Source organism: Cetorhinus maximus, chromosome 12 (assembly GCF_964194155.1).
Source record: "Cetorhinus maximus chromosome 12, sCetMax3.hap1.1, whole genome shotgun sequence".
Taxonomy (NCBI): Eukaryota; Metazoa; Chordata; class Chondrichthyes; order Lamniformes; family Cetorhinidae; genus Cetorhinus; species Cetorhinus maximus.
In genome coordinates, this window is record NC_135890.1 from 77,693,577 (window position 1) to 77,708,781 (window position 15,205).

General features: G+C 44.5%; 1 protein-coding gene across 1 annotated transcript in view; it reads left to right on the forward strand.

Annotated features, from left to right (window-relative positions):
- LOC144687612 (citron Rho-interacting kinase-like) overlaps nt 1-15,205 on the forward strand; it is a 215,439-nt gene that overhangs the window by 31,386 nt on the left and 168,848 nt on the right. The window contains exons 8-9 of the mRNA XM_078553958.1: nt 4,732-4,935; nt 8,235-8,388. Coding sequence (XP_078410084.1) covers nt 4,732-4,935; nt 8,235-8,388 — 358 coding nt within the window. The remainder of the gene's footprint in view (nt 1-4,731; nt 4,936-8,234; nt 8,389-15,205) is intronic.

The window sequence follows — 15,205 nt, forward strand, 5'->3', positions numbered from 1 at the left end:
TTGGAAATGCAAACCTACTTGATGATAATTCTGATATAAAAAATGACTGGTACAGATTCATTTTGGCCAATCCAACTGCTGCAAAACTGCTCTCACCTGCTCCTTATGGAAGACAGGAATAAGCACGTGAGAAGAGGCTTCCAGGTATCAGTATTTTTTGATTTAAGGTCAAATTTGGGCACATTTCTAGACTTCCACCCATTGTTTGTAAATAGAAATGCTAGCCCATTTTTCCCCTCCTTCCCAAAGTTGTCATCTTTCACAGTAATGTAACTAAAATGTCATGTTTCAGTAATTTAGTTTGAGGCCTCAAAGTCTGATGCAATGGCAAACAATGAAGAGGCCATTGGGATGTTACAAAGAAGATATGTCAATTGTGATGGCCTTGAGTGACTCTGTTAGCACTGTAATACGCCTGTATTGAAAATAAATTTCTTTTGATAATAAATCAAAATTGTGATGTTTTGTGAAGGTCTGAGAATTGTACTTTCAATATAAAATTGTTCTTACAATCCAGATAAGTCCTCAATCTTGGAGTATCCTAATATTCTCTCAAAAGAGAAGGGTAAGGGAATTTGGCATTTTGAGGACAAGTGTCTACAAAACATTAATGCAGCTTTTGGGGTGGCATCAGTCTGCTCCCATAACTTGGAAATGAAATTAAACCTTCAAAGTACTGATTTTAATTGAACTCTGCAGAAACAGCATTTTTAGATTCACTCAAATTCCTAAGGTGGTCTTCCTGATGATGATATGTAATTATTTTTTGTTGGGAGGGTGTTTCTTAAAGAAGTCTTCATTGCCTTCAGTAGGTTAACAGCAAGTCTTTATTAACTACTTGTAACTATATACAGTAAAGGGTCTCCATGCCTAGGTCTTTACATTCTCTACTTAACACCACACTGACCCTAGGTCTGGGTCATATGCCTTCTTATATCACTGTGTGGGTGGTACTGTACTTGGTCCCACATTAACCCTTTATGTTCCAGACTACCCCCCCACCCCCCCACACCCCCCCCACACCACCAAGTCTTTATCCAATGTATGTGAAGTTACACTAGTTTACTTCATGTCTTACATTGTTATCAGTCTCATGCATTTACATTGTTGTTACCACATTATTGCTATTACTACATTATTTCTACAACAATATTATCAGTTTCCTATCTTCCTCCTTCAAGTCCTTGAATTTACAGGTTCAGACTGTCTGGAAGCCTTGGAATATCTCGTTCGCAGTTCTGTTGGAGAAGTGGTCGGCTCTGTTGGTTCTGATTCTTGCTGTTAGCTTGGAGGTTGGATTGGCATTTGGATATGCTTATCTTCGATTGCTTCATGTTGAACCACAGTTGGTCAGTTCAGCGGTCGCGTTGATCAGTGGTTGCTGCTACGCTGAATTGTTCCTTGCGGGATGGACAAACATTGATTTTGTCTCTTTGGCACTTCTTTCTCCATGTCGGCTTTCTTGATTCCCCCCCCCGTGGCTGAGAAGAGTGTTCCTGTGGAGAGCAGAAGGTTTAGTGGTATGCTCACCTCTGCTTTTTGTTGTCACTGGTGGGAAACTGCTACCAGGTTCCAGCATCCATTGTGGTTGTGGAATGCTGGCTGGAAGCTGCAGTGTGTGTACGGTGGTTTCTGTGTTGACCAGCTGTACCATCATCGTAGTTGGAGGGAGAAGCTTCTCGGATTGCTGATCACTCTCTTGTACCACTTCCACTGGAGGCATGGTGGTTATCTCGTGGTCGGTAGGATGGTCTGACCACTGGGGGTTTCCTGGGACCTGCAGTGAGAATGGACAAACCTGCTCTGCAAAGAGAAAAGAGTTCAGAGCTGAAGTCAGAGTCTGAATACTCTTTAGTATTTGAGTACTTGAAACCATTCAGTTCTGGTTGGCTAACAGCAGTGGTTGTTCTGACATCCTCTGCTGCCTGGAGGAGATCCAAGGCTATGCAGGCATTCCTGCTCAGGAGAGAGAGACACTGGTTACGGATGATGTACATAAGCTCAAAGATCTGTTTGCCGCCATACCTCAGTGGTTCCAGGATCATGCCAATGACTAGAAGTCTGATTCCTCCTGCCAAGTAAAGTGGATGTCTGTTGTTCAAATCCAAAGGTCTTTGTGTCATGGTTCCTTGCCTGGTAGGACTGTTATGCTGGCCCCTAAATCTAATTTTAAATTTGTTGGATGACCATTTGCAAGGATATCGGCATTCCAAAATGAAGAACCACAATCCTTGACCTCACCAAAGAAGTATGGCTGTGTTTTCATTTTTCATCTTGTCCTTGTGGAGTACCTTTGAGCTTTCTGTGCGTTTCTGGGGTTTTAACGCACAGTTTGCCAAACTTTCCAATCCTGTTGCAGTGGAAACATTGGGCTGTAGTCGCAGGACACTAATCTCTGCTGGGAGGGCGCTTTGCACCGCAGTGGTGGGCGGTCCAGGAGTTGCATTCCCTGACTTAGATTGTCCCTGTGTCTTTGTGACCTGATAAGCTAGACTGAAGGCTGGCTGTTTTATTCTTTCTCCTTAAGATTGTTCCGTGTTGCTCGAGTAGCTCAGATAGTCTATCTGGATTGTCTTGTCTTTAGCTTGTAGGAGGTCAGAGAGTGAATAGTTTGTGACACCCACCACTGTTATGCTTCTGAATTCAGACTTTAACTCTCATATTCATACCCCTTTGCCATTCTGCAGAGATCATTTATGAAAGAATCAACGGGTTCCCCAGGAAGTTGGACTCTTATTGAATTTAGCTCTCTCCAATATTTTGTTGGTTTGCAAGTTGAAATAAATGTCAAAAGATTTTAAAACCTTTTCAAATTTGCCGGATGATTTATTAACAACATGATGATGTTGTCTACAATTGATCCTATAGAGTAAAGAAGTGTGTTCACTTGCTCTTCTTCTGACTTTTTATCTAAACCTGAAGCGATGCAATATTTAAAAAATCTTTTCTTCCAAAAACCCCAATTATGTGACTAGTGTGGGCCTTGGGTTAGTCCAAATTGAGTTGAAAGTGTTTAATTGTGATCCATGTTAAAGATTTTTAAAGTGTGGGCACAGCTTTAAGAGTTTACGTGCTTTCAAGATGGTGCTGCCATTCACCACAATACAAAGGATTTCACGCATTTGCTGGTTTCTGCAGGTTCTGCAAAATGGCAATGGCATACTTCTTGAAGGAAAGTTTTTAATAATGGCTGCCTGGGCCAGTTGTCTGCTGACTTCTTTTGTTCAGTAGTTTGCTTTTCTGAGTAACAAGGTGTTCAAATTTAAACGTGAGCTTGCTGTTTTCCGAGTTGGACAGTCGCGAGATATTTAATTAATTATTTTTTCTTTTATGAGCTCAGGGGCCACATTTTGAGGCTCCAAGTTGGGGATTGGGTTTTAGCGATGGGTTTCGTTCAAACGGCACTTCTGACACTGGATTAGTGAAAGGATTCTGAGGACTAGCTGTACCCTAGAACTTTAAAAGATTTAGCTAACTCTTGCAGGCCCTGTGGGCTCTGGACTTCCAAGAGAGATTCACAGGAGTTTTCCACTGCAATAAAAAGCTATGCCTTCAGTTTCTAGGCTCTTTTCTCTGGAATGTTTTCTGGCGAATTTTCTCTGCGCCTCCCGTTTCTGTTGGGAGCTTCTTCAGATCAGAATTTCCTTTGAAGGTTTTTCTTTTTCCTGGTGTTTCAGCATTTTAGTGAGGTTGAGGGTTTTTGATCCTGAGCTGCCACCATGTTGGGAAGGTGTTGATTCCAGTCCCACATTAACCCTGTATGTGCCAGACCCTTGTACTACATTTTTCTGTAACTCTTGAAACAAAATTGACTTTTTAATACAAGAAATTATAGTGAAAAACTGAGGGAAGGGCAACTTCAGCTGCTACTTTGTACATATCAGTATTGTTCACTATTGGAACAATACTGTACCTGTATTTTTCGGGAAATAAATGGAACCTGCTAGATCCGACAATATTGGGATCTGGACTGGACTGGAAATACTGGACTGGATTAAATCTATTGGAAATCACCATTGACCTTCAAGCAACTTCATTTGTTGATGTTGCTATTGGCCTCCAAGGACAGCCTATTTTATTAGCCTCCAGCTCCTACATTGTATGTATGTATGTGGCACCAAGTGGTAATGGTGCAGGAAGGTGCAACATATTTCCTACAATTATTATTGAACAGACCACATTTGAAAGAATAGCTGGTGCCATGTCTATTATTTTCAGGTATTATTTAAAAAAAGTAAGATTTAAAATGATTTGTCAAAATTACTCTGCATTAGGCTATTTAAAATAACTGGATGCTCCACAGCTGTTTTACTGTAGCTATTTTAATCTTTTGGAGTTAGAGAAGTGATGGCGAAGTGTTTCTCTCTGGATGATGCAGTATTGAGTGATTGGTTTTCAATTCTTGAGGCGTATGGTCTCCAAAATATGAAATAGTGTTCGAGTTACATTTCCCTTTCACTAGAGTACATGAAAACTGTTGTCAATATCTGACTGCTTGTTGTTCCAACTTATTTTCATTTTTAACAATGCGACAATGTTCCAGTGCTATTGTGCGATGTAGGTTGAGTTTCTTACACATATGTTACACAATGCAAATTAACTACCTGTAGTATTAAACTATCTACCTCTCAGTAATTTATATAATACTGAAGAATGAAGAGAATGCAGAAACTAAATGGTTATTTAGTTTCATCTGTTTTAATATACATGTTTTCTTTGCCTCTCTAACAGGTTAGCTCAAAGCTACCAGTTGGTACACCAGATTTCATGGCTCCTGAAGTACTGACTGTGGTGAATGGGGATGGATGTTGTTCATATGGTGTGAAATGTGACTGGTGGTCTCTAGGAGTGATTGCTTATGAAATGATTTACGGGAGGTCTCCATTTGTTGAGGGAACATCAGCCAAAACCATCAGCAACATTAGGAACTTCCAGGTTTGTATATGTGTAGGGTCATTCAGTACTGTATTTAGTGTTTTGGATATGGTTTGCTTTTTGACAATTAAAACCAATTGTTATAAGGGATTTATATTTAAATAGATTGCATTGTTTTTGTGCTGTTGAATTGTCTCTTCTGGAAGGGCTGACAGCACAATGGGTTATTGTTTTGTGCAGTGAAGGAAGGTGGACTCTGTTTTCTGTACTTTGTAACCTGGCAAATCCCTGAATTTGCCTTTGGGTACATGAGAGCTGCTGAATAGTTGCTCATAAGGAAAAGGAGCTGAGAGTTACTGTTTGAGTCTCTTTGACACATCTAAACGTTTAGTTTCAAGAGTCAAACCCTGAAAGTAGGTTTCTTGTCTGCACGTGATGTGGGGCAAGTGTATTTTAGAGGTGGGGAAGAGGGAAAGAAACAATTACTTTTAAATAATATTTGTCAATTCATCTCCATAACTTCCTTCATGTAGTGATGTGGGTGAGCCTAATCTATCACTGGTGAGAATTACAGGAAAAAGGCCTTGAAATTTTCTTTGTGTCTCCTTTTGTAATGTCTGAACCTTTCAATTAAGCAGGGAGTAATTTTTCTTCCTCTGTAATTGCTACAGATTCTACCTCATCTTTTGTGTTAATGATAATTTACATTTCTTAATGTTTCTGTAAGCTATAAATGCTGGCTTCGTATTTATTAGCATATTTCCAGATAAAATATTGCTGAAAATATTTTTGCACTAGATGATCACTCTCATCTTCATGCAGCATTTTGCAGTGAACCCTAATTGAAAGGCCACTCCACTAGCCTCCATGTTCCATTGAATGTACAGAAAAAAGACCCTGTTAATGGGAAGTGGCCTTCTAGAAAGGGATAGTTGGTAGGGTTGAGTACTGCCAGGCAGAAGTAACTTAGTCATTGATTTTAACAGCATAATTAATATTATTTGTTGTATTCAGGTGATGGGCCTTAGCTGTGATTCACCTGTGCTCATATAGATATAAAGGAACAGGCTGAAACTGGGTTTAGATTATAGATGCACAATATGTAATGTGTGTCTCTATAAATAAAAGCCTGTAAGTGTATAAAGACTAGACTCCAGTTCTGTCCTTCACCACCTGGCTATCAGAGTTGTAATAATTGATCAACCTTTATCCCACCAGACCTACGCCAGGGCAATTTGTTGTTTGAAGATTCTTTGATTTTCATCCTTCTTGTCCAACACCCATTATTGAAGGAACAGAGAGTTCTTCCAATTCAATATTGTAAAATAGAGGTCATCATCTTCAGTTGGTGCCAGAAACTCTAATGCTTAACTTCCAGCTCCAATCCTCTCGCTGGCTACTCTCTCAGGCTGAAATAGGCTGTTCGCCATCTTGGTGTCCAGTTTCTGACCCCATATCCTCTGTATCACTAAGACCGCCTACTTCCACCTCCATAATATCAGACATCTCTGCCCCTGCCTCAGCTCATTCTGCTGAAACCCTCATCCACAGTTTTGTTACCTTTATCCTCAGCTATTCCAATGCTTTCCTAGCTGGTTTCCCGCCTATCACCCTCCATAAATTTTAGCTTATTCAAAATTTTGCTGCTGGTATCTTAACTCGCCCCAGTGCCTGTTACCCGGTGCTTGCTGATCTACATGGGCTACTGGTCCAATAGCACCTTGATTTTAAAATTCTTAACCTTGTTTTCAATCCCTCTGTGGCCTTGCCCCTCCACATTTCTCAGTATAACCTCTCCAAGCTCCACCGATGCTGGTCTCTTGCACATCCCAATTTCCTTTGCTCCCCCATTGGGAACCATGACTTCAACTGTCCTGACCCTAACCTCTGAAATTCTCTTTCTAAACTTCTCTGCCTCTCTACTTCTCTCACTTAAATCGCTTCCTAAAACCTATCTCTTTCACCAAGCTTTTGGTCACCTGTCCGAGTATCTCAGTAACTTGGTGTACGGTTTGATTGATATTGTCCATGTGAAGTACCTTAGGACATTTGCTGCGTGAAAGGCACTATATAAGTGCAAGTTGTTGCTTGTGTTGATGCTGGTATAGAAAATCCATAACTACACCTGTACCAGTTGGTGATTATATATACAAATTGTCTCTATGCCAGTTCTAGGCAGGCCAGGCTCCTCCAAATATTCACTGGGGAAATCTTGACCAAAGTACCTTCCCTAAATGTTTAAACAAAGCAAAATTAATGAATTTGATCTAAAAAAAAAGAGTAAATCATAGAGGAGCAAAAATGGCTCCAAAAAATAAATCCCAACACACCAGAATTTATCTGAGTGCTGAGGGAGACTAGGGTGTTGGTGTCAAACTTTAAGGAAGTCACTAGACATAAGGAGAAACAAGCTAATGTGTTCATATTAAAAAAGAATGATAAAACTGACATGGGCAACAATGGACACATTTGGAAGAGAAATTTGGGAGCACTCGTTTTGCCCTTCCCTACCCACTGCAGGCATGGGTGTGCTACCTTTCTGCCATAAGAGTGTTATAGCAGCTGAAAAATAGCCTTTACCCCATTCCAATATACCCCCAATTAATCTTGCATTAATTCTGTGTAAAATAATGGAACTGTTTATCATACTGTACGGATAGTTTTCAGGTTACGTACTAAACTATCAAACATAATTATGGTTTCAGAAGGGAAAGCTTCTGCTTACAAACCATTTTGACAACCCAATTGGGTTGTGGGAGATTGTTTTATATGATTTATCTCAACTTCCGAAAGTTATTCAGTCACGTTCCTTCCAAAAGGCTATTAGTTAAACTCTATTATAGGGATTCAATGTCAATTTTGTGAATGGGCAAGAAGCTGACTGAAGGTTTGAAAACAACAAATCCTGGTGTTTATCAGGTACTTCAGGGTGTGTTGAAGCTCTTAGTTGGGTGCTCCATGGCTCAGTTTTGGAGCTAATATTTCCCTTGATTTACTTAAATTTCTTAGATTCAGAAACCCAATGAAAATTACCTACATTTTCAGATAATATTAAACTATGGGCTGATTTAGAGGCTCTGCTGGCCATTCTCAGGAGAAGTAAGAGGAGTACGGAGGGATAGGAAACAAAAAAAGGGTGATAAAGTTTGTGGAATGTTTTGAGTAGAGACTTGGATTTTATTGATCTGTGTGATCTTTTTCTCTGATCTGTATGGCTAAAGAGAATTGCAGTGGTTGGGTATTCTGGGTGAGTAATTTTTCTTGATCAGGGCGTTGGTTCATTCACTTGCATTGGGATGTTTTACTGCTAATAGACTTTAATTATATACTACTGCATCCATGCTGCTCTTTTATTGCAGAGAACTCTGAAATTTCCAGAGGAGCCTAAAACTAGTAAGGAGTTTTATGATCTGGTGCAAAGCCTGCTGTGTGGGGCAAAGGAGCGGTTGAATTATGAGGGACTCATCTGCCATCCGTTTTTTACAAACATAAACTGGAACAATATCCGGCACAGTAAGTTATCCCTGCTGAACAGTGTGTGTGTGTGTGTGTCCTCACTGATGAAAAGTTAACAACGCAGTTTTGGAGACTGAAAAAATTCACTTTTATTCTGAAGCATTTACAAAGACTTAATATTAAGTGGGTGACTTTGATGTTGATACTGTGCTGGCCAAGGAGCTGCACTAATGTTCTTGCTATTCCTCCAACAAAATTTCATGAATATTTTAACTTCCTTTTCTGAGTGTGATTTTACTGTTCACAGCATGCAGTCTTACAAAAAAATAGAAAAATATACTGCTCTCTCCCCTAACCTCCAAACGCTTTGTGCCACAGTTTTCTTTCTCCAAGGGCAGAATTTTTCGCTCGGTGTGCGGTTGCGCACCCGACATGCTTGAGCGTAAAATAGCAAGTGATATTTCGTTGCGCAGGTGCGTGCGGGTGCTGGAGCAGCACCCGCCATTAATTAAGTGGCCACTTAAGGTCTTTAAGAGTCCAATTAAATGGGATTTTTTTTTTTCTTTTTCCTTGCCCGTGCGCTTTCCAGCTCCCCAAAAGGGCAGGCGGCCAGCCGACATTTTCACAAACCTCATCCAAGGGTAGGATAAAAGCGTCAGCAGCATTGCCAGTGTGAGTAGTGAGGAGTTTTGGAGATAAGTTTGCTGCTGGTTGCTTATTGGTACTTGGCAGCCTCACTTCGGTGCTTCATTCTTAGAATTTCCAGGCCTTGTTTCAGCACTCACTGCTGTCTGCAAGGCCCTCGGAGGATCCAGACTCTGTGGACCCTTCCAGGTATCAGACAATCTTCCCTTACCCTGGTAATGGGGATTGTGCTCTCCGCTGGAGGCACTTCCTCTGAGGAGGGAGGGGCAGAAGAGAGAGGAGGCCATGAGGGGCGCAGGGCCAGCAGGTAGTCCGAGGCGGAAGGGGCCAAAGGAGATGCCACTATCCTGCTGCCGGGGTTTACAGGCAACAATGCAGCTACCTCAATATGTCCAAGGTGCAATGCCGAAGGAGGTGCCACCTCTCAAGGGAGACAGTGACCTCCATTTGTCAGATGATTGGGCCTGAGATCAGCCCCGACTGTGTGGGTGGACACCCCATGCCAGTGGCTCTGAAGGTCACAATGGCCCTCAACTTCTATGCCTCCGGCTCTTTCCAGGGCTCAGTGGGGAATCTGTGTGGAGTGTCCCAATCAGCTGTCCATAGTTGTCAAGCTGGTGACAGAAGCTCTGTTCAGGCAGGTACTGACCTTTATCCTTTACTGTACGGACAAGGCCAGCCAGGCTGAGCGAGCCAGAGGCTTTGCAGTGATTGCTGGGTTCCCCTGTGTGCCATCGACTGCACACATGTGGTCATCAAGGTGCCAGCAGGTCAGCCGGGTGCCTTAGTCAACAGGAAGGGATTCCACTCCAGGAACGTGCAGATAGTGTGTGACCACAGGATGCAGATTCCGCAAGTCTATGTAAGGTACCCTGGCAGCTCCCATGATGTGTACATCCTCAGACACTCCCAGGTGCCGAGGCTCTTCAGTGCTCCAGCCTGACTGGATGGGTGGTTGCTGTGTGACGAGGGCTATCCATTGAAGAGGTGACTCATGATGCCTCTCCGCCACCCTAGAACAGAGGCAGAGAAGTGTTAGAATATGAGTCATGCCTCCACAAGGGCAGTGGTAGAGATGACCAAAGGTCTTCTCAAGATGTGCTTCTGATGCTTGGACCATTCAAGGGGAGCACTACAATATCCCCCAGAGCAGGTGTCACTGATAGTGGTTACATGCTGCACTCTCCACAATCTGGCACTGGCAAGAGGGGACCCACTGGAGGAAGAGGATCTTGACACAGCTGCACAGGCCACAGATGATGAATCCAGTAGTGAGTCAGAAGAGGAGCACGGTGAGGAGAACACTGAGGGTGTAAAGGCAGACCTCTGTAACCTCCAAGGAGGCAGGGACACCAGGGAAGCCTTGATCCAACGCTTCTTCAGCTAGGTTACCAAAGGTCAGCTTCGACTGCATGCCAGAGCTGCTGCCTTCATCCCAGATGTCTGAAAGGACCCTTTCATTTGAACACAAAGATCACTCAGTGCCTGTGCAATAATATTCAGAGCCACTAACAGCTCTGTGGATGTACCTACACCACATGGACTGCAGTGGTTCAAGAAGGCAGCTCACCACCACCTTCTCAAGGGCAACTTGGGATGGGCAATATATGCTGGCCCAGCCAGCGAAGCCTACATCCCGTGAATGAATAAAAAAAAAAGAAAAAAAAACTTACGCATTACGTACTGGCATACCCCTGCACCAACGAAATAAAAAGGTGAAGCATATTCGGGCCATGACGACAAAAGCAAAATTTATCTCATTTTGACAATTCAAAACTAGTTACATAAACTTCTCTGGTCTTGATTCCCAGACCAGTATAGATAAAGTAAAAATAAATGAACATGAAATCACCCGTGACCTGTTCCTCTTGTGCTCATGGTGCCTTTAACTTAACAGATACGACAGTCACTGGTGGAGGGGTGGAGGAGCTGCTGCCGTCATTCAGAGTGCCCTGAGAGGAGTCCGCAGAGACGACAAGCAGCTCGCGCGCCAACGTGAGGTCATTGTGGACCTCCCTGCTCAACATTGATGGACTGGCACCTAGCTGGGAAACTGGGTGCCTCATCCATCTCCCACACTGACACTGACCACCTGAGGTTATTGCCTGTGTGAGGGTTTGCAGGTCCAAGCGCAACCCCAGGAACCCCTGATTCTGTTCTTGGAGCTGCTGTTCCATGAGAGTAGCCACTCTCTCAATGGAGGGGGCAGTGCGCTTGGCCATGAGGATCAACGCAGTGCTGGTGCTCCACATGAACTCCTCCATAACAGAGACCATGGTACACATACCCTCATGGATCTCTGCCAAATCCTCCCACACATCTTGCTGGACATCCAGCACCTGCCGCCTAATGGGCGACTCCAGAGGTTCATCAGCCTTTGACTGAGCATTGTCCTGGTCCCAAGCAGTCCTCTGTCTGCTGGCACCCTGGGTACACACTGCCTCCGCCTGCACCTCAAGTGAGTGTGAAGTGCGCTTAGCACTGCACTGAGATACTAGCTGCTGATCTAATGCCCACCGAGGTGCTGGTATCTGCGCTGGTGCCCACATCAAAGAGTGGGTGTGACGCAGGTGCAACAGAAGCTCGGTGGTCCTCCGGCATTAGGGCTGGCCCTTCGGAGTCCACAGAGCGAACACCTGCTGGCGAACTTCATTAGTTAAAGTCATCACACTGTCACTGTGCATGCCAGGTACCTGGTGAGACCACGGAGATCTGCATCACTGTGCCATCGTCTTGCACTGATCAATGGGGACTCCAGGGTCGAGGCTCACATCAATGAAGACATTACACTAGAATGGTTGCACAACCCAAAAGTCTCACCTGAATGCACTGCACTCTTACCTTTGTCTGGCAACCCCGCCTCTCCACGCCCAGTTCCACGGGGAGCGTGCCGGCTCTCGAGTTCCAGGGCGTCTTGATTGAACCTGCTGAGCGGCAGGTTCAAACAAACAGGAGGTTGGGCTGCCCTCTGCCTGTACGTGCCCTCTCTGCCTGGTTATGGCTTGTCTTCTCCTGAAACAATAGAGGAGCATTGATTAGTCCACTGTCTACCTATAGCGCCATTGCAGCCTGGCCAACCCCAGCTGAGGAACACCTGGTAGGCACATCAGAGTTGTGGCCCTCAAGCCACAAGGCATTCAGTCCAAGCAGCCAGGATTCACCCCCTTGGCCAGCTCCAGTGTGATTGACAGTGGCACTCGGACTCTAACACCCCAGAGGTCCACGGGGAGACGGCCAAACTTAACACTTATGCACACTGACCCATGCCAACACTGTACTCACTCTTCCTGAAGCGCTTCCAGCACCGCACCCACGTGCGCCGCACCACGTCATGGCTGCTCACCATTGCTGCCACCTCCTCCCATGCCCTCTTGATGAGCTGCGGCGGCCGCCTCCTCCCATCCCTGGGGACAAGGGTGTCCCTCGTGACAGCCACCTCCTCCAGGAGGGCAGTGAGGCACTCGTCGGAAAAGGGGGGGGCTGAGTGCCCACCCGTTCAGCCGCACACAACTGTGGGAGCACTGAACATACGTCCTTCCGTGGCAGCCTTCCAGGGGCTTCCTGGGACGTTTTTAAACCGGCCGCTGGGTCGCCATTGGACCCAGTGGCCAAAAGGGCCTTCCCACCACCGGCTGCTCCCAGGCCCGCCCACCAACCTCAAAATCCTGCCCCTAAAGTTGTTGCTACTCTCTTCATTTTTCTTAAACAAATATAGAGTCCTAAGTACACTTTGTCCTCATTTTGTTTAGATATTGATCCAGTGAAGAGAAGGAATCTTCATGGCACAATGATTTGTTCAGGAATCCGGGCATTTGTTTCTGCTAAAATTGAGAGTTTCCACCCCTACATCTCAGGGTTCAACCCTATTCTGGAGCAAAGTGGTGAACGGTTCCTGTAGCAGAGTCTCGCTCTACTTCACTGAAGAGTCAGGCCAGACCCTGACCTTGCATTTATATTGCAAAACTTGAGTACTTCTGTCAAATGAAATCACTTCTTAATCAAACCACAGTTCTAGTGTAAATTTAGCCTTAGTAACCTAGTCAAATTTATAAATCAGTAGAAATATAACCCAACAATCCTGGGTGAGAGAGACCAGGGCAGGCTTCCATTGCATTTTGATAAGTTACCTCAGGCCCAGCTGCATTGTGCAATAGCATAGTAATTTCCCAAACACATTTTGTGTTGGCTGCAGAAAGAAGATCTTACTTCAGTAGTCATTAGTATTGGGCCTATACTGGCCCATTTAGCTTACTAGTGACATGTTGTCATTGTGGGTTCCCTCCTTTTGAGAGGCGAGGGTCTTGCCTTTTGAAACAGGAACAACTTGGAACATGGCTGTTTCAATCTTCCAGGGTGCGACACTGGGCTTGTTGGCACGTGTTTTTTGGGTGCTAGGAGTTCCCTTAGAGTTCTAAAATGGCACCAATGGATACACACACACACACACACACACAGAGTTATGGGGAAAATTGCAGCAGACACCACATTGATGAGGGCATTAGTGTACATGCAATGAACTTCTGCAGCGCTTGTGAAGACCACAGATTATGGCATTAAATCATCACACAGCGCTGATTTGATACCAGTGGTGCTATTTTGGAGCTTAGTACTCCAGTTTATGCCCTCTCTTAACCATGCACAGCTGAATACATGTTCAACAACAGGAAGGAGCTATTTAAAAGGATCAACTGCCTGCAGGGTAGTTGCTGGTTAATTTCTTCTGGCTGTTGCTACCATTCTACAGGTGTTTGTTACTTTCTACAGTTGTTTCAAGTTGCAAAAGGCTCCAGGCGTTGGTGTGACAGGTGCTGAAGGAGTTTTTACTTGACTTCAAGGCCTCTGCACAAACAAGTTGCTCCCAGATGTTGGTGCACAAATGGGCATTCCCCTTGGAATACAGCATGACTTGGAGAATGAACAGATGCCATACAGAGCAGGACAACATGGTGGAAGAGGATGGAGGGGGCGAAGGGCTGTCTGAAGGAGGCAATGTACTACCAGGGTGTACAACGAGTACCTGAACCTCTGGGAGGAATATTGTGTGACAGCTATACTTCAGTAAAGGTGCCCTGACTTGAGATCTGTCACCTACTGCAGCCACAACTGCAACTTGGGAGTGAGGTGGCTGTTAAGGTGACTGTGCAGATGAACTTGTATGCACCTGGCTCCTTCAGGTGGGAGTTGGAGACATTTGCAACATCTTGCAGTTTGCTATCCACTGTTGCACAAGGGAAGTCATGGAATTCTTTATTCAATGTGAGCTAACTACATTTCATTCTGCCTTGCCAGAGAGAAGCCAGTTGAATGAGCTTGCATCTTTGTGTGGATTGCAAACTTCCCCATGGTGCAGAGTGCCATATTCTGCATGCATATTGCTCTGTGGGTGTCACATGTCAATTTTGCCCTATACTGCAACTGAAAGAGATTCCATTCCCTCGATGCGATTGAAGGCAACCAATCATGCAGGCCAGTGCCAGATGTTGTGACTGCAGTTATGATGCCTTGGTTTTGTAGCAGTCCACTATGCCAGCTGCATTTGAGCCACCATGGTAATGGGTGACTACTAGCTGATGAAGGCATTCCGTTGCTGAAATGGCTAATGACTTCGGTGCACAACCCCTGCACTAGTGTGAAGCATTCATACAATGCAGGCCATACTGTCACGCAAAATGTGGTAGAGCACACCGTTAGTGTGCTGAAACAATACTTCCACTGTCTGGGCAATTTTAGAGAAGCCCTGCAGGGGGTTTGTCTAGATTTGTTGTGGTCTGCTGCTCATCCTTGCTGTCATGAGGAGATAGCCCTGGCCACTAGTGGTGAGAAACTTGGAATAGTAGCATAAGGTGGAGTAGGAGAAAGAGAAAGAAGGGGGACATCCTAGACATGCCCTCCCTGCCCAAGCTGAACGTGAAAAACTCATCCGAGTGCAACACCTTTAACTGCAAGCCCCGATTTCCCCATTCACCAACAGTCCCACACATCACCTTTCCTCTGTCATTGGTCATTTCAACAACCACTTGGCCACAGTGCAAAAATAAAAGCTACCGCAAAATAAACATTCTGAATCAAATTTATAAATGAAATCATGTCATATTTGATATACAATTCCACTAAACCCCCACGCACTCCTTTAGTACCTATTTTCAGCTGCCTCTGGCTGATGGAAGCTGCAGACTTCCAATGGATGAGATTGCCAATGGCCTAGGAGAATGCCTTTGCCTAGAAGGCC